Raw genomic sequence first — 24,144 nt, forward strand, 5'->3', positions numbered from 1 at the left:
TGTGTGTTAATTTAAGTAAAATTGATCTACAAACCTGTGTTGGTTCCAGGTATGCAGCATAGTAATTCCGTGGTTCTATACATTAAAAGGCGTCATCGTGATAAGTCTAGTTACCACTTGTCGCCGTCCAAAGATATGGTAAGTCCGCTACATACAGACCTTTGAGTTGGGAACTCTGAAGGATGCCAGCCTACTTTCGGTCGGCGCCAGGCGTGAGTGAGGCAGCAGCCCACCGTCCGTCTCCTGTTGCTGACACCCCTTCAGCTCCACCACCTCCCCCTCCGCCCCTCCCCTCTGAAGATGTCTTGTTTGTTTTTGTGGTTCTGTGTGTGTGTGTTATGTGTGGGAAGCGCCATAACACTGTAACAGTGCAGTATTGTGGAGCTGACTGTGTTAGTCAGGTACCCAGGCTCCCGTGGCTCCACCTGGGAATCAGTTGGACTTAACGAACACACTCTGGGAACGGAACTGGTTCGTGTGCGGGGACTTCCTGTACTACCGTCTTACCGAGTGTGTTCCCTGTGGCCGACGTTACACCCCTGTGACTTACTTACTGAATCTGCAAGTCTGGACCTTTGATCTCCCTCGCCTGTGTCACTCCCAGCCCAGCCTCCTTCCCTGCTCGCATCCCCAGTTTGCTCTTATCTCTGAGTCTGTCTCTGTTATCTTTGTTTATTTTTTTTTAGAGTTCACGTATGTGAAGGCATGAGGTATCTGCCTTTCTCTACCTGACTTATTTCACTTAGTATAATGTTGTCCAGGTTCATCCATGTTTTCACAAATGACAAGATTTTCTTCTTTCCTGTGGCTGAAATTCCATTTTATTTATATACCACATCCTCTTTATCCCGTCATGGCTTCACGGCTCTCCTGGATTCCCTCACAGCTCAGCTGGTAAAGAATCCGCCTGCAATGCAGGAGACCCCGTTCAATTCCTGGGTCGGGAAGATCCCCTGGAGAAGGGAAAGGCTACCCACTCCAGTATTCTGGCCTAGAGAATTCCATGGGCTGTATAGTGTGTGGGGTCGCAAAGAGTCGGATACAACTCAGCGACTTTCACTTCAGTTCTTTATCCCTTCAGCCTGATGGTGTTTAAAGCATGTGTCTCCTATTTCATTGTTTGACACGGGGTCCATTTAATGCTCCCACGTGGTGGCTGGTCTGTCTCCCGCTCGTCTGTAAGACCCCTCCTGGCTTTTGAGCTTTGCGGTCTGTCACTGAAGATACTGGGTCGTCTGTCCTGCAGGGTCTCCCTGGGTTCTAGATTTCGCTTGATTTCCTCCCTGAGTTGCCATTTAAAGCGGGCGTCTCTTGCCTGAGTTTCCTGTCCCGTCGGTGGTTAGACCTGGAGGTTTGACCAGTCCATTGTGATTATTTCTGGCCTGACTCCAGGTGCAGTCATGTACGTCCATTGGGAGGACCAGCTCTGTGTGTGTGGGTGGGGGTGCTTAGCAGCCACGTGTCTTTTCTTCTCCTTAAAATCGTTTTGCTGATCTGGCCACACCCACCGCCGCTGCCCTGAGGGCCTCCTCTTGGTCTCCAGCAGGGCCGTGTGGGCAGTCAGCGTGTGAACCGCTGTCTTCTGCCTCCGCCCCTGGGGGGGCAGAGGTCCCAGGGCCCAGGGACGCTCCCGCCTCCCCACCGGCCCCCAGGGCTCCCTCCGTGACTTCACCAAGTCGCCGCTGCCGTCCGCCTCCTTGCTGTCGTGTGGGCTCATTTCCATGTGTGTCGGGTTCCCCGCTCGCCCTTCCTCCCGCGTCTCAGACCCGCCGTGGGCTCTTCCGTCCCCGCAGGCTCGTCGGCGCGTCTGCAGCCTGTCTCAGCCTGATGCGGCCCGTCTGTGTGTGCTCTGCGTGCAGCCTTGACCACCGCTCCCCAGCGCGTGGTTCTGGCTTGGCAGGTGTTCCTGTGCTCTCGGAGCTGGCTCGCTGTTCTCTGGCCGTTTCCACACTCCCCTCATCGGCAGCTTACTTGTTCTCAGGATCCGCAGACCCTCTTCTCTCGTGTCTGTGGTTCTGCTTGGAAACTGTCTTGATTACTGCCGTTTGTTGGGGTGGGTGAGTAGGCAGTGGGAGGGCCTCGATGGTCTGCTTTTGCAGAACTGTGAGATGGCCTGAATTCTGCCCCATTGTCTGAGTTCTCTCCCCTTCGTGCTCCCGTCCTACAAAGGCCTTTTTCTTTCTTTGACAAAAGGAGAGAAGGGGGCGGAGGGGTTCCTGACCTGCACTCCTCAGCAGCTGCTGCGGGATCGGCTCCGCGCCCCAGGAGAGGAAGCCAGTGCTTGTTCTCTGTCCGCATCAAATACACACCCTCTCATTCCTTCGGCCCCGCGTGAAGCCGGTGTGTCACCGCATCCTGTTCCCATCCTTTGAGAAGCCGTCTTGGCTCCGTGTCTGGGGGCCCGGGGCCCCTCGCTCGCACTGCGGGCCTGCCCTCCGGGGCCACCAAGCCTGGGTGCTGCAGATGCCCGCCATCAGGCGTGTTCGTGACTCAGCCTTCAGCTGTCACGTGTGCAGACGCTGAGGGCCCGCTCGCGCCATTCTGGGGGTCTCTCCTGCTTCCTGACCACCAGGTCTCACCTTGGGTTTTCCTCACCCTCGGTAAAGGCCCACTTTAGGGGGAGGGTGTTCAGCAGCTCGGGAGGCAGGGCAGGCTCAGCTCAGCCTGCCGCACCCAGACACCCCTCCCGCCGGGTCAGCTGCCCTGGAGTCTTCTCCCTGTGTTCACACCACCCCTGCCACGAGGGCTCCCGGCCTGAGGCCACGTCCTGGCTCTCGATGGACACTGGTCACATGCAGGGCCCCTGGGTGGCCTCTGGTCCTCAGGGAGATTTGGACTCACATTAGCCCCGACCCCACACTGGACGTTTGAGACCAGGTGCCTGTGCCAGGGGCCTGGCCTCTTCTCTCTCAGTAGCGTAAGCTGGACACACGCCCTGGTGTCTGGAAGTGGGGCCCTGGGCCTGCTTTCTACAAGTGGTCCCACCCCCCGCCTGCTGGCCCCTGACTGGGTCCTCGCCAGTGTCCACAGATATGTGGGCCCAGCGGGGACCTCGAAGAGGAGAATCATGGCAGGTGCAGGAGACGCCCTCACAGTGGTGGGTGAGGGGTGGCCAGGCCTTGGTGTGCTGAGGGCCTTAGACTCTCTGCCAGGGAGCAGCCCTTTGAAAACTTGGTGCTTGGGGAGGAGGTGTGAGGCAGTGGAGGCGCAACCTAGCTTAGGGGGAGAGACAGTGGAGTGAAATGTCACCTGGTGTCAGTGGTGACTTGTTCTCTCTGGCAGCGAAAGTGAGCTGTCAGGAACTTGCTGTTTGCGTCTCTGCTCGGCGGCCGGGTTTGCTCGGCGGTGCTGGCCAGCCTGTTTCCCGGGACTGGTTGGGTGGTGCAGACCCAGGCTGGCAGTACCCTTGGGGCTGTGTCTCGGCCATGAGCAGGGGCTCTCGGAGTGGACCCCTGTGAGCCCTTCAGGAAAAGTAGAGGCTTTTCTTCGCTGGAAAGCACTGGCCTGCAGGGTGCTGGAGCAAGCTGGCGATCCTGGGGGGACACCCAGCCCTTGATCAGGACAGAATCCACAGCCGAAGCTGTGGGCAGGGACTTAAGGGGTCCGCTGGCCCTGGTCGGGGGACTGCTCTCAGAGCCACAGAGCGTGCGTGCTCGGGCTGCAGGGGGCCTGATCACCCGAGCGCTGCTGGAACCCCAAGCACCCCGAGCACAGCAGCTGAGCAGGGCCCCGCCTCTATGGCTCCCAAGTACCCAAACTGCTGACACCACCCCGCCTGAGAACCACCGCCCCACCCCAGGGTGACCTGTGCCACCCCACCTGAGAACCACCGCCCCAGGGTGACCTGTGCCACCCCGCCTGAGAACCACAGCCCCACCCCAGGGTGACCTGTGCCATCCCGCCTGAGAACCACCGCCCCAGGGTGACCTGTGCCACCCTGCCTGAGAACCACCGCCCCAGGGTGACCTGTGCCACCCCGCCTGAGAACCACAGCCCCACCCCAGGGTGACCTGTGCCACCCTGCCTGAGAACCACAGCCCCAGGGTGACCTGTGCCACCCCGCCTGAGAACCACCGCCCCAGGGTGACCTGTGCCACCCCGCCTGAGAACCACCGCCCCAGGGTGACCTGTGCCACCCCGCCTGAGAACCACCGCCCCAGGGTGACCTGTGCCACCCCGCCTGAGAACCACCCCCCCAGGGTGACCTGTGCCACCCCGCCTGAGAACCACCACCCCAGGGTGACCTGTGCCACCCCGCCTGAGAACCACCGCCCCAGGTGACCTGCGGGCCCCGTCCTCCTGGCTCTTCCTGCTCTGTCACCTGTGGCCATCCTGTCGCCCATGGTTAGTGTCCAGTTCTGAGTTTGCCAGTGACACTTGCTGTGTAGCCTCGGGCAATTTAATTAGCTCTAACTCTCTGGACTTGTTTCCCTGCCTGTCCAGTGGGGATGACCTTGGCATCCACCCGTGTCCTGCAGGGTCCCTGCTTACATGTGAAGCTAGCCCAGACCAGCAGCCTGCAGACCTGTGGTCCGCAGTGGCTCAGGGCAGACCTGGGGGCTTGGGGTGTCTGCCCCCAATGCCCTCTCCTGCCTTCAGCTTGAGGCACTTTCTCTGCTCCAGCCTGTCTCTGCTTGCTTTTGAAGAGTAATCCACTGCCTTCTTGTCTGGAGGCAGAGCCTGTACCAACCAGGGCCTCAAGGTGCGTACTGCTCCCTCGTGACGTGCAGGTGTGTGCAAGGCACCCACGTGCAGAAAGCAGCTGAGGCGCTGCGTGTCGTGTCTCTCCCCACCCCAGGCCAGATGCAAAGAGCCTTCCCATGTAACACATGGATAACGTGTGCGTCGCTCAGTCGTGTCTGACTCTGTGTGACCCCATGGACTGTAGCCCACCAGGCTTCTCTGTCCATGGGATTCTCCAGGCAAGAACACTGGGGTGGGGTGCCATTCCCTTCTCTAGGGGATCTTCCTGACCCAGGGATCAAACATAGGTCTCTGGATATACATGTATAAATACCACTATATATGCTTATTTCTTTACATTCTGATCTCAGCTGAAAACAAAACAATGTAAGACATAATAGTGTGTTCTTGTTCCGTACTATTTATTATTTATTTTTCAAGCATAATTTATATTTTCTGAGTTTTTCACATAAGCTCATTTCTTTGGCATCACCTGTGTGCGTACATCTGAATGAGGCAAAGAGCAGGGAGGCCCGCACTCGTCTGCGTGGGAAGCTGAGACGGGGCCACTTGTCTTGTTCACCTCCCCTGAAGACTGTTTTCAAATGTTTACAGTAAGAAGCACTTGTGACTTCTCTACCTCATTTCTCCTTTACGCGCGCGCACACACACACACACACACAGTATTACATGGAATAATTGTAATTCAGTTAAGAGCACCTTTGGGGAAAATGATACTGCATATAAATCAGCATTTTGAATGGAACTTGATTGTGACTGTTCAGCCGTTTTGAGTGATATTTCTAATAAGTTATGCACCCAGAGTTCCATGGTGAGATGGCAGATTAAACACATAGATCTAATTTCACTCACTCCTGAAATTCACAAAAGCTCCAGGAAGGATATACACATTATAAACTGTGGCAACCAAAATCCAGATGGTGGTCTCCGTGTGTCCCAGTGAAGGAGCCCAGGTGTCTTTGGGGACATCGCTGGTCCCTCCTGGGGACCAGGAAGTGCAGGGGCATTTCGGGACAGCTGTCACAGCCACACTGAAGGCTGTCCCCAAGGCAGCTGGCGGGTTCTGGGTGACCCGGCGCCATCATGCAGGCTGCTCGAGGACACGTTTGAGCATCAGGACAGGACTGCAGAGGCTCGGTTCACTGTGATCCCAAAGCCAGATCTGGCGCGGCCAGCTCAGTATTGTGGAAAATTGGCAAGTAAAAGATCGTTAAGCACTGGCCCTGTCTCTCTGCTAAAAGCTGTCTGCGGAGGTAATGTGACAGTTGACATGGGGCTCTTTCTCACCATGGAAGTCACACCTGGCCAGCAGCTCAGGACCGACCGGAAGATGGGGCTAGAAGGGCCGTGTTTACAGGCCCGACAGCATCATCGGTGAACACCTTAGCTGCTGGCAACACAGGAGCCCAGGGGACACTGGGCCCTCCGGGGGGCGGCCCTGCTGGAAATCAGAGCTGCATCCCCCGGGACTCCAGACCCATTCCTATTCCCAGGGAATCCGTCATGTGGATCTGCAGCTCAGGTGCAGTCAGCACGGGACGGGTGAACAGAGTCTTCAGCCCGTCAGCTGGAGAGGGTGCGGGCATGAGGGAGAAGAAGGGGGATCTTAGATTACAAAGAATTCACAGACTGTATCAGCCCATGGCAGTGTACGGACCTTAGCTGCGTCTTGGTTTGTTTCTGACTACACAGGATCTCCGGTGCTCCATGTTTTGTTTCAGCTCAGATTCTCGAGCTGTGGCTTGAGGGCTTAGTTGCCCCACACCTTGTGGGATCTTGGTTCTCTTGACCAAGGATCAGACCCCCATCCTCTGCATTGCAAGGCGGATTCTTAACCCCTGGACCAGCAGGGAATTCCCCGATTGAAGCTTGAGTTGAATAAAGTCTCAGAAATGTGTGTGAGACTCTAAAAAAGAAATGATAATACCTTCTGGCTATTTGATAGCATCACGGAGTTGTTAATTTATTTGGGTAGGTTGACTGTTTTCTTAAGAGTTTATTTAGAGATACCACAGTCCTTATGAGTAAAGTGCTATGCTGGCGGGTCGGCTTCCGGATAATCCAGAAGGAAGGGCAGTGGGCGGGTGTAGAAGGAAAGGCTGGCCACAGGGCGGCAGTTGTTGGAGCTGGTTGACGTTTCCTTGGGAGGTGATTATACCATTATCACTGGCTTATTTTTCCCTAAAAAATTATCTATCTATATATGTATTCCAGAGAAAGGTCATCAGCTCACAAAGATGGGGAAAACAGGGACTTCCCTGGTGGTCCAGTGGCTGAGACTCCACGCTCCCAATGCAGGGGGCCTGGGTTCAATCCCTGGTCAGGGCCCTAGATCCTACCTGCCCCAGTGAAGCTCAGAGATCCCACGTGCTACCACTAAGAGCCAGTGCAGCCAAACCTGCAAGGGACATCTCAAAAATAAATGTTTTTTTTAACAAGATGGGGAACAGAAAAGGAAACCGCGTCAGCAGCTGTCTGGAAGGTGGGAACTGAGGGCACAGGCCACACTGGATTTGGCAGTTTGGGCAGAAAAAGCCAGACTCCACACTGCCCATGGGTGCAGCCATGATCCCACCGGGTGGACGCCAAGGCGTCCTTGGAAAGCAGCCCCACATCCCGCCTCCAGGACAGGACCAGGGCAGGAGGGGGCCGGGCCGAGCGGAGTAGAGGCTGGAGGGCAGCAGGCACTGTCACCGCCCACCCCCCCAGCCTCCTGCCCTGCGGCTCTGGGTGCCTCAGCCCCCAACCAGGGGTGCCTGGCATGTCCTGATGGACACCAGCTCTATGCACCACCCGGCGAAGCTCAGCCTTGAGTCCCCTCTCCGCTCACAGCTTAGGATCCTTGCCTCCATTCGTCCTCAGGGATACAGCCATAGAAAGTATGCAAAACTCAGTAAGAAACTTAGAAAATACAGTTAAGGGAATCTCGAATAGAGTTGAGCATTAGACACAGAAAACGGGGGAGAAGGAGAAAGAAAATCAGCGATTGTTGCAGATTTACCACCAGGTACTGGAAGTTCCCGAAGGGAAAAACAGAGGAAAGGGCAATGGTCCGCAAGATGACCCAGGGAGAGCCCCGAGGCTAGGGGCGTGAGCTGCCAAACTGGACACGCGGTGTGGAGCTCTGCGGTGGGTGAGGGAAGACCCTCGCTTCCAGAGCCTCCTGCTCAGAACGCGGCGGGCAGGAGCTGCTCTGCCAGAGAGAGAGCAAAGGGCACACGTCCAGAGTCAGAGCGGCTCCTCGCTTCTCAGTAACAGTCTTGGGAACAAGGAGGTGGGGACATTGTCTTCACCATATTGAAAGAAGTGACTGCTCGCTGGAGTTCTGTGCGCAGACAGAGGGACGATCCCTGGACGAGGACGTGAGCACACGTTCAGACAGGAAACCGTGCGCCTCCTTCCTGAGACACAGGAGGAGGCTGAGCTCCTGCAGAGAGAGAGGAGTGGCATAAAGGGGTATGAGCAGAGACTCAGGGCACCCCTGGGAGGACTGGGGACCAGCCTCAGGGGGGCGGGGCACAGGAGCTCTGCAGCCCCCGGGGCAGCTGGGCCTCCCTGCCTCCCGACCTCACTCAGCTGAAGCCGTGCTTCACTGCAGGGCTCCTGGGCCCCGCACCTGGAGGGCACACCTGGAAGACACATGTGGAGGACACACATGGAGGGCACACCTGGAGGACACACGTGGAGGACTCACGTGGAGGACGCACGTGGGGGACTCACGTGGAGGGCGCACGTGGAGGACGCACGTGGAGGACGCACCTGGAGGACGCACGTGGAGGACTCACGTGGAGGGCACACCTGGAGGACTCATGTGGAGGATGCACGTGGAGGGCGCACGTGGAGGACTCACGTGGAGGGCGCACGTGGAGGACTCACGTGGAGGACGCACGTGGAGGGCGCACCTGGAGGACTCACGTGGAGGGCGCACCTGGAGGACTCACGTGGAGGACGCACGTGGAGGGCGCACCTGGAGGACTCACGTGGAGGACGCACGTGGAGGGCGCACCTGGAGGACTCACGTGGAGGACGCATGTGGAGGACTCACGTGGAGGACTCACGTGGAGGGCACACCTGGAGGGCGCATGTGGGGAACGGCAGGCTGGGGCGGCAGCAGGAGGCAGGGCGGTTCTGGTCCGGGTGTTGGTCCCACTGCCGGGGGTGGCCCGTGGTTTTCCAGGGGTCACTCTTGGCCTTGCCCCGGAAGAGCTCTTTCTGTCAGCTGTCCTGGGAGCTGAAGCAGCCTGGCCCCAAGACTCTTGTCTTCCCCCGGGGGCCATCGTCTTGCCTTTCTGCCCACCCCGCACAGCTGCTGAGTGCAGAGGACGTGTGTTTAGGGGTGCATCCTGGAGTTTGTGACCACAACACGCAGGGGTGCTGAGCAAAGTCAGCACGGGGCTGGGGCCTGGGGAACGAGGCTCTGGCCCCTGAGGCGGGGATGTGCCAGCGTCCCCCTTACGTGTGTCCCCCGGGCTGTGTGACACGTTTTGTCGTAAAAGTTGAAAACATTTTGAGGTAGGTTATGCATTTTTAATAGACGCCCGTCCTTCCTCCTCCTCCTCCTCCTCCCCTGCAGGCGTCTCTCTCCTCCCCTCATGCAGGCAGACAAACGCCAGTGTGAGAGGAACTCGTGCTGACACAGATGAAACATCTATTATTGTCCCCTAGATTTGAATGAGCCGTTCTTTACTTGAACAGAGCCTACACTCTGGTCCTGTTTTCTAAAGAATAGACCTTCTCTTTATTTGCTGTCTATATGATGACATGAAATAGTGTTATGAACAGAAGACCCAACCCATGTAATGGAAAATTACAGTGTCCTTTTCTCCCCCCGATCATTTATTTTTCTAAAATATTGGAGACTAGCAGACTTTTGCTGGTTGAGGCCTTGCCGGTCGCAGCGCTGCCATTTCTTGTTGAAACTCTGAGTGCAGTCTTTGTGCTGTGACTAACGTCACGAGTCTGACTGCGTTAATATGTTTCTCAAGGCACAACCTATAAAAGCAATTTTCTGCTCTGCCATAAAATATTCATGCGAATACAGGCTTTTTTGCTTTGACACCGCATTCTTTAAGCAGAGAAGGTCTCATTGTTTTCTTCGGGGCACTTTGGGTCAAACGCGCCAGCAACTTCTGTTGGGAACTTGTGGCATTTCGGCGAGTTTTTGATACAGAAATAGTCGCGGGCATGTCTGACGCACCCTCCAGCAGCGGAATGAGTGGGGACTGCGGGTCTGATCCCACAGCTGGGGCTCCGGCCGCCTGGGGGGCCCGCCTGGCTTCCCGAGGCAGAGCTCACGGCGGGGAGAAGCGCCTGGCCTGGGTCCGCAGCCCTGTGTCCACCCCAGGGCTGGTGCATGTGTCTGTCTGCAGGGCTGGCTCCCAAGGTGCCGGAAGGGCCGGTGCTGGGCATGGCGTGCCCGGCGGAGGTGACGTCTGGCTTTGCATTCTCTTTGCGTCGGACTTTCTTTAGCAGAGAATGAAGTCTTATGTGAAACCTCGAAAGGGGAAATTCCAGCAGGCCCCGCCTCCCTTTCTCACAGTAAATGGTGAGGACAGCCCGTGATCACCCTCCGCCACCCAGCCTGCTGCCCCTCTGTTCTCTGCGGGCAGGACGGTGTTGCCCGGCGGTCTCCTTGCCGTCCCCTCCCTGGGCCCACCTGCTCTGGTGTCTGGAATGACTGAGGGGGTGGGGTGTGTTTCCTCCTTATGTTCCCTGCAGCTCCAGACTCAAAGGAACCTGAGGAAAGGGGCAGTGAACACAGGCAACCTCGGTCCTCCCCACCCCATCCACGCTGCGGCGCCTGCACGTCCTCCCTTCCCGCCCTCGGCGCCCCCCTTGTCTCACGCCCAGCACCCCGATGCCAGCCCCTCTGCATCTGAGACCTGGCCTCCCCCTGCCGCTGGCATCCCCACCTGGGCCTGCAGGGGCCCCCCAGGATCTGCGGATGCAGGCCCCATGCCCCAAGCGAGCGGTCCAGGCACCTCCTGTGTCTCTGCCCCGACACCCACCGTCTTAACACTGGCCCTCTAGGTCCTGGCGCACCCGCTCCTTCTCGCTCAGAGCTGTGGCTCCCACTGTGGGCCCTTCCCCGGGGCGTTCTTCAAGCCCTCTGCCCTCTCCTGTCCCTTTGCACGGCAGACCTGCTGCAGGCTGGACTGGGAACAACCCCCTGGCACACAGCACAGAGCAGGAGGCCCTGGCATTTTTCTGCAGTACAGGGATGCAGGCTTAGGAAACGTTTGGCCCATCCTATTTTTGAAGTTAATAAAACAGATCCCTCAAAGTTGTTTTATGTTCAGTTTTTGAAGATGTTAACTATTGGACATTTCTGATTGTCATCCTGACCTCGCCTGTGAAAAATTAGAAATGGGGAGACGGTATGGTACAGTGAGGGCTTCCCTGGTGGCTCAGACAGTCAAGATCCACCTGCCAGTGCGGTGCGAGTTTGATCCCTGGGTCGGCAAGATCCCCTGGAGGAGGACCTGGCACCCCACCCAGCGTCCCTGTCTGAAGAGTCCCACGGACAGAGGAGCCTGGCACCCCACCCAGCGTCCCTGTCTGAAGAGTCCCACGGACAGAGGAGCCTGGCACCCCACCCAGCGTCCCTGCCTGAAGAGTCCCACGGACAGAGGAGCCTGGCGGGCCGCAGCCCGTGAGGTCACAGAGTTGGCTGCGCCTGAGCGGCTGGCAGCAACGTGACGCAGTGAGTGGGTGGGTGTCTTCTGTGCAGTATCTTAGGGGTGACCTTGTCTCAGGTCACCTTGACGTGTCGCCCAAGTGGGGGCCCCCCCGACCACCCCTGCCATCGAGCGAGTGAGGTGGTGCTGCTTACAAAGGCAGGAATGTGGTCACTTCATTAACGCTCTGTGGTTTCCTGAGCTAAAGTACCGCGCCCTGACCAGGTAAGAAGAGTGTCAGAGACGCTGAAAGCCAGGCCGCACATATGAACGCGGACCCAGATTGCCCCATGAAACGGCAGCAGGCTCAAGCTGTCAGGGATTCTGTGTGTGTGTGTGTGTGTGTGTGTGTAACCCAGGAAGACAGTCAACTTTATCTTTACAGAGCAAAGGCCAGCTAACCTGGGGGGATCTGCTCAGTAACTCACCTGTTAATCCATGAAGGAACTAGGCGGGTTAACCGGTTAATGAAGAAAAACTTTTCATCCTCTTCCAGGGAAGCAGAAAGAAGAGCCAGAAAACCTGCCATCATACACAATCATAATGTTTTCCAGGCAGCATTCAGCACCATCATTAGTGAAAGCAGGAAAATATGCATCCCTTCCCCACCCCCAGGAGAAAGGAAAGCTGAATTTCCTTTAAGACGTCAAGTTACTTTCTCTTTCCTCTGAGTCCCTTTCCTGATCCCTGCTCCCTGTCTTCCGTAATATTCTATTCCTTAAAATAGAATCTGAAGCAAATGGAGGAAAATGTTAAGGTTTTATAAAACTGGTGTTTACCCAGTTTTTCCATCCTGCTATGTTTCGTAATAAAAATGATCAAAGAAAGAAAAGAAAGGAAGTCAGTAAAACCCAGCCTCTACCAGCTGTGTGTGCTGGGGGTGGGATGGGGCACCACTGTCGCCTGGGCCTGTTCATGGGAACAGATGCTTGTGCCAGGTTTTGTCACATAAATATCAAATGAAAAACCCTTCACACATCAAGCCTGACACCCAACTAGAATAAAACAAATACATTTAAAACGGGGTTTGCACCTCACTGATTTTGGAAAAAATCGAAGAGCTGGTATTTACCCAAGGCTTGTTAGGACTTCAGAGAGAGGAGAATTAGATGTTTTCTGAAAAATGATTGAATATTGAGGATTTTCCTCCATTCCCTGTGGTCAGGGCCCAGGCGTTCCTTGCATGCAACCTGCCCCAGGCTCTGGGGGCCTCGGGTGGAATCCAGGCTTAGTTCTGGCGGGGGGGAGAGGGAGGTGGTGACTGCAGCCCCGGAGCCAGGCCCCTGCTGTCCCAGGCAGCACCCCACGCCCTGCCCAGGTGAGCGAGCCTGCACGTGCGAGGCCGCATGTCAGTCCAGGACACCAGGGCCCCAGGCCTGGGCTCGGGGGTTAGAACCCAGGACTGAGCCAGAGCCAGGCCTCCCCACCTCACTTTGCTCGTCAGCAGGACGGCCAGCAGGGGCCTGCCTGGGTGGTGACCGCTGAAATGGGCCATCCCGAGGGGTGGTTCCATTCCTGGGTCATTTTCCTCGAATCCACCGGAACATAGGTGGGGTGGCCTGCAGTGTCTCTGACGGTCCACTTAGTTCATCAAGAAGCAGTATTTTAGCTTAAGCTGTCTCCACTTCTGGGGGCTGGGGGGCTCTGACAGAGCCCAGGATGCTCACCCTCAGGGAGGCAGCCCCAGAGCCTCTCTGGGAAGTCAGAGGCCCGTAGCCAGTGGCCCGGCTTTTCTGATATAATCCCGTCCTGAGAGAAGCGCCCACTTGGGGTATTTTGTGAGACCCGTAATTGGAGACCTGGTTTCTGCCTCCTCCTTCTCGGTTTTAATTTGGTGTTGATCTACAAGCGTTTAGATCGATTCTGCTTCCGTTTCTAATCAGAGCCAACTCGTGGCTGTTTCTGGGCCACGCCTCCGTGTGGTGAAGGCAGTTTGTTTCTTAGCAAAGCGCAGAAGCGGTCCCCCTGCAGCATGCGCTGAGCAGGCGATCCGGGGGAGCCTTGCACCGGCTGTCTCCCAGAGGGCGCACCTGTCGCCACATCCGGCACATCTGTCTGGACCACTTCGCAGGCACACGCTGTTCTGTGGACCCTGCACACAACTCTTGTGTGGCTTCTTGCAAAGGGGAAAAGCGTGCCGCTCACCCCTCTGCCTGCGGGCGGCCAGGGCTCGTCGGAGCCTTTTTCCTGCTTGCTGTCTGTGTCGACTTCCAAGAGTGGCGTCAGAAAGGGCCACCGGGCCTGCGCCCAGGTTCCTGATGCAGGGCAGGGCAGAGGGAGGAGAGCCCGCGCGAGTGCGTGTCCCGGTCCGACCTCCTGCTGGCTTCTGCCTGAGGGGTGGGGCCCTCGGAGGAAGAGGCTGGAAGGCCCCTGAGCCCTGCCTTCTGAGCCTGTTGAGCAGGAAGGGGGAGGAGTTATCTGAAGCGAGCAGTGGCTCTCACTGCATGGGCGTCCCCGTGATGGCGGCGTGGGCGTCCCCAGTGGTGGCGTGGGAGTCCCCGTGGTGGCGGCGTGGGCGTCCCCGTGATGGCGGCGTGGGCTCCTGGTGAGAGCAGGCGGAGCCGGGCCAGGACGGCGGGCCACCCGGTCACTAGCGCCTCTGTGCTGTGCTCTTTCCACAGTGGACGTGGCCTCGGCCCTGCCTCTGCCGGTGGCCCCCCCGGGGGTGCCCATGGACCTGCGCCTGGACCACCAGTTCCCGCTGCCCGTGGCGGAGCCGGGCCTCCGCGAGCAGCAGCTGCAGCAGGAGCTCCTGGCGCTCAAGCAGAAGCAGCAGCTGCAGAGACAGATCCTCATCGCCGAGTTCCAGAGGCAGCATGAGCAGCTGTCGCGGCAGCACGAGGCCCAGCTGCACGAGCACATCAAGGTCAGTCCCCGGCCTCGGGGCCCCAGGGCCAGCCCACCATGCGTGCCCACGATCCTGCCGCCCAGGACCTGCCCGATGGCTCCCAGGCTGGCCCATTCTGTGCACCCCAAGATCCTGACGCCCAGGACTGTCCCCGAGTCCCTGGGCCGGCCCACTGTCCGTGCCTGCGACCCTGCTGCCCAGTACCAAAGCCCGAACTCCGAGCCCCTGGACTGGCCCCCTGGGTGTACTCACGATTCCACAGCCCAGGACAAACCCCCGAGCCCATGGGCCAGCCCACTGTGCACGTCTGCGCTTCTGCCGCCCACGACCAAACCCCAAACCCCCAGGCCAACCCGCTGTGCGTACCTGCGGTTCCACAGCCCAGGACCAAACCCTGAGCCCTCAGGCTGTCCTGTGTGTGCCTGCAATCCCTCTGCCCAGAACCACCGCCCCCAGCCCCAGGCTGGCCCGCCCCACCTGGCCCTCTGTCCCGCCGCCCAGGACCACCCCAATGACCTGCTGCCAGGCTGAAGTTGATGCCTGGGGATGTTCCTCGCTGGGCTGTTTAGACCTGCATGTCAGCACTTGGAAGCTGGCTGATGTGGCCAAGAGTGGAAACAGCATTTAAAGTCACCCTGTAGAAGCTTGAAGTGGGGGAGAATTCTTATTGTTGGACTTCATCTACAAACATATGTCCCTAAACAGCGACATTACCAGCAAGAAGAAGTGCTGGAATATTAGCAGTGGTCGCCACGGGGTGTGGTGCTTAGGGATTGTCTTCATTTTCTTCTCGGGACTTGTCCATCTTCTCTCCATTTCTCCCACTGACTCTTGATAATTGAGGGGGAGCTAATATTTACTTTCATTTAGATGGGATAAGGAAAAAACTAATAGAATTGTTTGTTTTAGGTAGTTACTGTCTGGTGCGTGCTGAGTAGCCTCAGTCATGTTCTTTGCAGCCCCCAGGCTCCTCTGTCCGTGGGATTCTCCAGGCAAGAATACTCGAGTTGCCACGCCCTCCTCCAGGGGACCTTCCCGACCCAGGAACTGAACCCTCATCTCTTATGTCTCCTGCCTTGGCAGACAGGTTCTTTACCAGTTGGCCGCCTGGGAAGCCCCATTCACTGTCTCCATGTATTTATTTGACCCCAGATTTTAAAAGCAAGTGTTCTAGGAAGAAGCGTGCACCAATGAGGCACACAGAGGTCACGTCACTCGGCTGAGGGACCACTTACAGCGTCTGTGACCACAACGTGCGTCACGCACTTAGAACCGTGCAGAGCCTTGCTGTTTGGTGGAAATGTGTACACGTTAAAATTCATAGGTAGTCTTATATTTTCTGTAGCCACCTTAAAACACCCAAAGAAACCAGGTTGTGTGAGTAACTTATTGTTATGTAACAAATTACCCAAAATATTTTTAGCCGCTTGAAATTACAAACGTGTGTTATCGGACAGCTCAGCTCCCGCGGGTCGGGGATCCGGGGGCAGCTCACAGATGGCCGGGCCACGGGGCCTCTGGGGTGTGGTTGGGCATGGCCAGGGCGGCGGTCTCATCTGAGCACGGGGCCAGGCCTGCAGGACGTTGCTCTGCTGTCATAGGTATCAACCCTCCCGGGAGGGTCCCAGCCAAAAGGTGGACACCAGGAGGCAGGAGTCTTTGGGGGGGGCACTGGGGACCTGGCTACTAAAGGTAAAAGTAATTTCAGGGCATTTTGTTTAACCTCGTATTTCTAAAGTGTCACTTCAACCCGTGACCCCCGTAAGCGGCTGTGCCCATACCGAGCCTGGGTGCACACCGTGGACCGGACATGCCGAGCCCACGTCCCTGGGGACCATCTGCTCTGCAGCCACACGTGGTGAGTGGCTGCGGGACTGGGCGGCAGCGGCGTGGGGAATTACAGTCCAGCGTGGTACACGGTGCTCCTGAGACACCTTCCCTCGGAGACCAGCACGCCCGCAGCTGGACGTCACTCGGCCCAACCTCAGCTTCCTTGGGCACCACCAGCCTGTGCCCAGATGGCTTGTGCCCACTGCTGCCGGGCAGAGGGACTGTGCACCGTCTATTTCTGCCTCTGGCTAGCTTGGCACTTTGCCTGAGGCCCTGGGTCTCAGCAGCGTTGTCGCTGCCACTGCTGCCCTCCACCCCGACTCCAAGGAGCTGCCGAGGTCAGCGTCAGACAAACCCAGCAGAGAACAACAGCCTCCAGAGCTGCTGCAGGGCCAGGCTTCATGGCTTTGCCTGTAGAGAGCTCTGAACCAGTGCGCGCTCCCGCCTAATCAAGATGTCACTGGTCTCCATGGAGACAGTCCCCCCAGCCATGGTGGTCCTCTGCTTTTTAATAAGCACCCTTGGGTTTGGGATGGATTGGGCGAGGGTCCTGAGAGTCAGCGCGATGCCCTTTGCCCCCGACGCCAAGCGCGTGTCCTCCTGCTGCTGGGAGGATATGGAGCCCCTGGGGGTGCTCTGTGGGGTGCGGCCTGGACCTGCCTTGCCGGCGGGGGAGCCGGGGCCCCATCACGTGCAGGGGGGATGGGGGGTGAGGGAGGGGGTGGGGCTTCCCGCTGAGGCCCCGCCCCAAGGCGGTCTTTGGCCCTGAGCCACACCGGGTTTCCAGGGCTGGGAGGAAGCGCTCGGCAGCTGCGGCACTAGGTCCTCACCAGAGTCAGTCTAGATAACCGCCTTCTGGTACCAGCGAGCACCGCCGCCAGCTGCCCGGCCCGTTTTGTCCCTGGAGCTGCAGCCTCCTGTTTTCTGTGACTCCCGAAAGCGATCTGAAGAGCCCACCCCCGCCCACTTGCACTGCTCGTCCCTGTGATGTGGTTCCCTCTCCCCCTCACCAGCAGGCTTCTTGAACTTTCACCATCAGACTCCTGCATCTTGATGTCATCTCAGAAGCCTGAAAGGTCAGGGCAGCCCATCTCTTCCGGGTCCTTTACCTGGCCTCCCGGGGGCCCCCATCTTTGGAGGCAGAACCCCTCCACCGGGGGTCCCCCAGCCCCCTACACCTTCAGGCCAGAAGCCTGCAGAGAGGATGGGAGCCCCAGAAACGCAGTTCAGAAACCTTCTCAAGGTGACGTGTTCTCTGCGCTTTGTTTGTTTCTCCGTTTATAGCAGAGATCTTTCGTCTGAAGCCGCTTAAAACTATGTAACCCTCACCCCATCAGCCAGCCTCTGTTTTGAGGATTTCCGCTCTCTTCACAAGCCATCATCTTGTTAGTAACATTTGGCAGTGGTGTTTGTCAGACAGATTTCTTGGGCACACAATCTAATTAGTGTCATTAAACCATCAGTGAATTTGAATAGGATTTTATAATTAAAAAGGGAACAGTGTTTTAAAAAGGGCTTCCTTGGTGGCTCAGATGGTAAAGAATCTGCCTGCAATGCCAGAGACCCAGGTTCGATGGCAACCCACTCCAGTATTCTTGCCTGGAAAATCCCATGGAAAGAGGAGCCTGGTGGGCTCCAGTCCCTGGGGTTGCAGGGAGTCGACACGACTGAGTGACTAACATAGTGTTTAAAGGTAACCGCAGTGGTTGACCTTGGTAGGGATGCTCTCTCTCTGGGGTTCCAATACTCAGCGTCGCACTGGTTCTGGAAGCTTGCTGGTCCTGGCCGCTCAGGAGCCTGTCCCCATCCTGTCTTAAGGTTCTTTCCTCTTTGGAAGGGGGTCCTGGAGCGTGGTCACTGGGGCCCAGGGTCGAGGGAGTCTTGAGTGTGAATGTCGGTGGGTGTTTATGTCCAGAAAGTCTCTTATCAGCTGGGGCTGCTGAGTGGATCACCCAGCAGATGCAGTGCTCCCTGGGTCTGCCGCTCTGATGTGTCATTTTAAATTTTCTAAACATGCTGTCAAGGGGATCCCCCTATCTCATGTTTCCAGTTGGAACGAGGCGCGGTGAGAACAAGCAGAAGTGGCCCTCCCCGCTCTGCCGCCCCACCCCTGAGAGCCCACCTCAGCACCGTCCGCAGCTCGGGCCCTGCGGACCCGGGACTCCCCCGGGGTTCTGGTCAGCAGCTTCAGCAGCCTTTGTTCTGTCTGCTGATAGAACTTCCAGCCCAGCGTTGCCTTCTGTCGGCCTCTAGTCGCTACTTGTGGATTTTCTGCATGACCATGTCTGCAGCGTAGAAAGGAGACAGGAGTCTTCAGAGAGTGCTTCCAGGAGGGGATAGGTGGTTCTGTCCCGATGGCCCCGGACCCATGGGATCGCTGGCCGTGGGCGGACAGGAGCCTGGGGATGCCGTCAAGAGCTGGTAGAGCCCACACGTGCCCAGCGTGGGTGACACCACAGAGCCGAGTGAACCCCGTGACCCCAGTGCTGCCACCTCCCCTCTGCACTGCAGGCTCGCCTCCCCGTCTATACTGGCACCACCCCTCCCATCTACACTCCAGCCTCCCCTCCCTGTCTACACTGCAGCCTCCCCATCTACACTGCCACCTCCCCTCCCGTCTACACTGCCGCCTCCCCTCCCGTCTACACTGCAGCCTCCCCATCTACACTGCAGGCTCCCCTCCCATCTACACTGCAGGCTCCCTTCCCGTCTACACTGCAGGCTCCCCTCCCATCTACACTGAAGCCTCTCCTCCCCGTCTACACTGCAGGCTCCCCTCCCGTCTACACTGCCGCCTCCCCTCCCATCTACACTGCAGCCTCCCCATCTACACTGCAGGCTCCCCTCCCATCTACACTGCAGGCTCCCTTCCCGTCTACACTGCAGGCTCCCCTCCCATCTACACTGAAGCCTCTCCTCCCCGTCTACACTGCAGGCTCCCCTCCCGTCTACACTGCCGCCTCCCCTCCCATCTACACTGCAGCCTCCCCATCTACACTGCAGGCTCCCCTCCCATCTACACTGCAGGCTCCCTTCCCGTCTACACTGCAGGCTCCCCTCCCATCTACACTGCAGGCTCCCTTCCCGTCTACACTGCAGCCTCCCCATCTACACTGCAGGCTCCCCTCCCATCTACACTGCAGGCTCCCTTCCCGTCTACACTGCAGGCTCCCCTCCCATCTACACTGCAGGCTCCCTTCCCGTCTACACTGCAGGCTCCCCTCCCATCTACACTGCAGGCTCCCTTCCCGTCTACACTGCAGGCTCCCCTCCATCTACACTGCAGGCTCCCTTCCCGTCTACACTGCAGGCTCCCCTCCATCTACACTGCAGGCTCCCTTCCCGTCTACACTGCAGGCTCCCCTCCATCTACACTGCAGGCTCCCTTCCCGTCTACACTGCAGGCTCCCCTCCGCATCTACATTGCTGCCTCCCCTCCCCATCTACACTGCCGCCTCCTCTCCCCGTCTACACTGAGCCTCCCCTCCCGTCTACACTGCAGCCTCCCCATCTACACTGCAGGCTCCCCTCCCATCTACACTGCAGGCTCCCTTCCCGTCTACACTGAGCCTCCCCTCCCGTCTACACTGCAGCCTCCCCTCCCCATCTATAATGAGTGTCCCCTCCCTGCCTGCACTGCAGGGTGGTGACCCGTCCTGACGCGTTGGTCTGACAGGTGCAATCCTAGGAGATGGGGCTGGTCTTCCGCGGTTCCTGCTTGCAGCCCAGAATGCCGGCACCGTCCATTAGGCAGGTTTCCTCAGAATAAACCCCTTCCTATGAGCGGTACGCTGAGGTGTGCGTGTTACACGTTTTAGCGGTCTCAGTGGGTCTCCGTCCAGCAGTGTGCCTGCTCTCTGCGAGGTTGTGTCCAGCTTGGCTCTTCTCTCCTTAGGTCTCAGGGTATCTTCTGTCTAACAGGTAAAAAATAAAAGCGCTTTCCATTCTATTTGCACGTCCTTTTTCACTAGTGAGGCTGAGCTTGTGTGTGTGTGCATGTGTGAAACCGGCTGTGGTTGGTACCGTCTCTCGACAGGAGAGCTCTAGGAGCTGCTTAGCGAGCACTTGACTCTTTTCCTTGCAGGGAAGCGGATAAAATTGAAAGGAGCCTGCTTTTCCGGCCTGTGAGCAGGCCGCGGTGTTTACTGTCTCTATTACCTGCCCGGGTAGCTGAGTGATGCTGCCTGGACCCCAGCTCTGGGTCGTCTGAGGCAACTTGTAATGAGCCCGGAGGACACGCTTCATCGGCCATAGCCCTGGTGCCCGGGAAGGCACGTGGCTGCTGCGAGCCCGTGTCATTCCTGAACCCGTTGGCACCCAGTGAACGCACTTACAGTCAGGGATGGCTCATAAGCCCGCACTCCGCGTTTCTAGGAAGTCACCGATGGGCCGGCGGAGGGCCTCTTTTGACCTGCCACCCCGGGGGCGTGGATGGTCGCTCCATGTTGCGCTGGGCCCGCGGGCCTGGCACACGGGAGGGTCATGCTGCACCTGTGCCCTGTGCCACCCCAGCTTGTAGGAGAGGAGGCGCACTGAGCGTGTTTCCAGAGGTGGCGGCCGAGGTTTGTTCTGCAGAGAAAGCCCTCTCATGTGGACTCACACCACGGTTTCTATCTCATCTCTCCTCACTGGCTCTCTCTGATAAACGCGCTGCCTTTGGTCTGGCCCGGGACCCTCATGGGCCCTGTGTGCTGGATGGCAGGGAGAGCCAGAGGGAGACAGGGTCAGGCCCAGCCTGGGTCTTTCAGCCCCGAGCCGCCCCGGGAAGCGTGTCCAGGTGGAGGTGAACCCCGCGGAGAGGAGGGGTCAGGGTGCCCTGCAGGGGGAGGGGACCCTCCGCTGGCCTCCAGGGCGCTTACCAGAGAGGAGGAAGCGTGTCACAGGAGTGGAGGTGGGGTGCTGGGGGTGGCGGGCCCCCCGGACCACTGTCACCTCCCCCTGCCCCCACCGCTGGCAGCGGTGCCCTGTCCGCGGCGTCCGCAGCACCGAGCGTCTGTGATGCAGGCCTTCCTCTCTCTGACCCACCTGCTGATGGCTGACCCTTTGTGGCATTTGAGTGTCCGATTAGGGGGGAACCTGAGTGACACGTCCACGGGACCTCTTGATTACTGCTGCTGTGTGCCATGAGACTGGAGGGAAGGGTGATTTTGAACTTAACTGAAATGAGGGTGCCTCTTTGATTTGAGCCAGTAATCCAGTAAGACAAAGATGGACATGGTTCCATTTCAGAGGACCCCCGTAGGCAAGAATGTTTTAGTCTCGAGTGGGCCCTGACCACCGTGACCGAGTAGCCCGTGAGCCTGGAGATGAGCAGAGAGGAGGTCCCCTCCATCAAGCTGGTGCTCTGACCCCTGGGGGTCACTGGTCTGCCCTGGACTTCTCCCCAAGCCTTAGAAAGCGGGCCACCTGAGCCTTAGAAGCTCCTTGACCATCTTGGGGAAGCTCCATGACTGCCCCTGTCGGGGCTCGATGCACAGGGCTTCCGGGTTCAGCCCCAGGTGGTCATGGGCTTCACCGGGGCAGCCCCATGCCCCCAGGTGGACCCCCGCTCTGCCCCGGCCATGCCAGGCTGTGACAGTGCTGTGCTTTCTGCGGTGAGGGGCCACCTGAAATCCGTGTGTTTATTTTCACAGTGACACAGGAAGCGGATGGCAACAACAGCCACCGCGTTGGCCAGAGGCGGGGGCGAGAGGCCTCGGCCAGCTCCCCCTCTGCACGCTGGGTGCACCCGCTGTGTGTTGGGGTAGAGCCTCCCCAGGAGACAGTCCCACGAGTGGCTTAGAGGAGCCGGGAAGGCCCCACATCAGCCCACTTGCTCAGCTCGGGCGTGGCCTGGGGCCCTGGTGGTCCTAGCCCTGGGGGACGGCTCAGCCCCTATGGAGCCCGGCCTGGCCCTCCGGTCCTGGCCCTGCCGACCCAGGCTGTCCTGTGCGCGGGTGTGGGTCTCCCCAGCCTGAGCCGTCAGCAGAGGAGGGATGACAGGAGAGGGGGTGCCCACCACCTGCGACCAGGAGCCCTGCTGAGACGGGCCAGGTGAGCCTCCAGCCGCCCTTGGCCTGGAGCAGATGGGCAGCTGCCAGCGGCTTCCGCTTTCCCCTGGGGCCTGGGCTGGACGCAGAGACCATGGCGTACCGCGCATGCCTCCTGTGTGGGCACGAGAGCTCAGAGGCAGAAAACGTGCTGGACCCTCCTGTTCAGTCGCCCAGTCATGTCCGACTCTCTGCAACTCCACAGACTACAGCATGCCAGGTCTCCCCGTCCCTCACCGTCTCCCGGACTTTGCCCAAGCTCGTGTCCATCGAGTCGGTGATGCCATGCAGCCAGCTTATCCTCTGTCGCCCCCTTCTCCTTCACGCCATGATGGTGGGGATGCCAGAGGTGTGGTTTCTTAATGTTCCTTTCATTAAAGCTGCGCGACAGTTGTTTCTGAGGGTTGCGTCTTCCCGTGAATTTTAATCACCGGGGCCTAGGTGGTCTCCAGTCTCTTTGTAATGATAACTGAAAGATCTCACTTTCCTGTTCTGGGTTCTGGCTGAAACGTGAATACTGTGAGACCAGACTCAGCAGATTTCTGCTGTGCCTCATTTACTCATTAAATGAACGCTGAGCAGGTGAGGGGGGCCCGGGCTGTGTGCAGGCAGTTTGGGCGGATAGGTAATACCAGGAGCGCCGGGTTCTTCACCCCAGGATCTGTTGTTCCGGGCACTCTCTTGGCTTCCCTACACCAGACAGCCCCTTGAGGTGTCCGTTTCCGAAGACTGACAATGCTAGTGGAATCCCAGAGTGGCTGGCAGTGGCCTGGTGATGCCCATGAGGGCCTGTACCGCTGGACATTGGGTACAGTGCCATCGGGCCCCAAGGCAGGAGCCTCTGAATCCAGGCAAATCACAGACATTTTCTCTGGTAGGAGAACCTCCCTGGGTGAGCGGCCCTCCTTCCTGGAAGGAAACTGGTAACAAGGGACACGGCTTATTTCCACTTCATTTGGTCTTTTGTCCCAGTGGCGTCATCCCGTGTCCCTTTCAGAAGAGAAGCAAACACCACTGTTTAAACCATTTGCAGAGTTCTCGAACTGATCTTACAGACACACACAGTAATGCCAGCTGGAAGCGCTAAATGTCAGGCCCAGCTGTGCTGACCGCGGGCGACAGTCACCGCAGAGCTGGGAGGCCAGGGTGGAGATCCACTCTTGAAATCCGGTCACCCAGAGCGGCCTCTGCCGCCCTCGTCCTGCCCCCAGTTCCTGCCAGCCGCTTGTTGGGAAGGTGGTTGTGTTTGTTTCTGCCGTAGAGAGAGGTCAGCCGTGACGCTCAACGTGTATGGAGCAGACGGGTGGGCACTGAGCTGAGCATCCGCTCCTGCCCGTCGCCGCACAGCCTGCTGCACGATGTGGCCTGGGAGCCCCGGGCCCTCGGGTGGGGGCAGGTGCACTGCTGCCAGGGGGCCGTCTGCACTCGCTCCTCTGCTGCCTGGGACCGTCTACACCCGCTCCTCTGCTGCCTGGGGGCCATCTACACTCGCTTCTCTTCGTGAGCCCCATCCCAGCACCCTCTGTCCAGCGGCCACCTCCCTCTCCCTCCCTCCCTCCCGCGCTGAGTTTGGGCTTCCTCACAGCCACCCCTCTGCATTCTGTCCCCCGTGGTCCCGGCTGGAAAGGAACCCCCTCCCCTCCGGGGAAGGCGGGAGGCGGCAGGGCTTGTGGATGAGGGCCCTGGGTGCCCTGCTGTGTGTGCGGGCACCGCTGTGACCATGGGTGTGTGTGTGTGTGTGTCTGTGTGTGTGTGTGTGTGTCTGTGTGTGTGTGTGTGTGTGTGTGTGTGTGTGTCACAGCTGGGATCCGCCTGCCCGGGCTCCGTCCGGTCAGGGCTCAGCCATCCCTCCTTTTCCGCAGCAGGCTGGCAAGGAGGTATCCGTCGGGGCCCCCGGGAGTGGCCACGGGGTGCGTCCGCCCTGCTGCGTCTCACGCGCGTGATGGCTGATGTTGGGGAAGCGTGCTTGTCCATGGAGAGTCCCGGGGCCTCGCAGGAGACAGATGGCAGCCCTCCCACCCGCCATGGGGCAGGGACAGGGCCAGACCCGCCCTAC

The 24,144-nt window shown here is 58.6% G+C and overlaps 1 protein-coding gene across 12 annotated transcripts in view; it reads left to right on the forward strand.

Annotated features, from left to right (window-relative positions):
• HDAC4 (histone deacetylase 4) overlaps positions 1-24,144 on the forward strand; it is a 288,194-nt gene that overhangs the window by 165,401 nt on the left and 98,649 nt on the right. For 11 of the 12 annotated variants that reach the window (XM_055401686.2, XM_088835054.1, XM_055401687.2 and 8 more), the window contains one exon: positions 14,003-14,247. In XM_055401686.2, the coding sequence (XP_055257661.1) occupies positions 14,003-14,247 (245 nt within the window). Of the gene's footprint in view, positions 1-13,341; positions 13,633-14,002; positions 14,248-24,144 lie in introns of those variants that run through there. The other variant, XM_088835055.1, reaches the window with a different exon arrangement.

This window comes from Moschus berezovskii, chromosome 4 (assembly GCF_049115385.1).
Source record: "Moschus berezovskii isolate FMDL1 chromosome 4, NW_MosBer_1.0, whole genome shotgun sequence".
NCBI lineage: Eukaryota > Metazoa > Chordata > Mammalia > Artiodactyla > Moschidae > Moschus > Moschus berezovskii.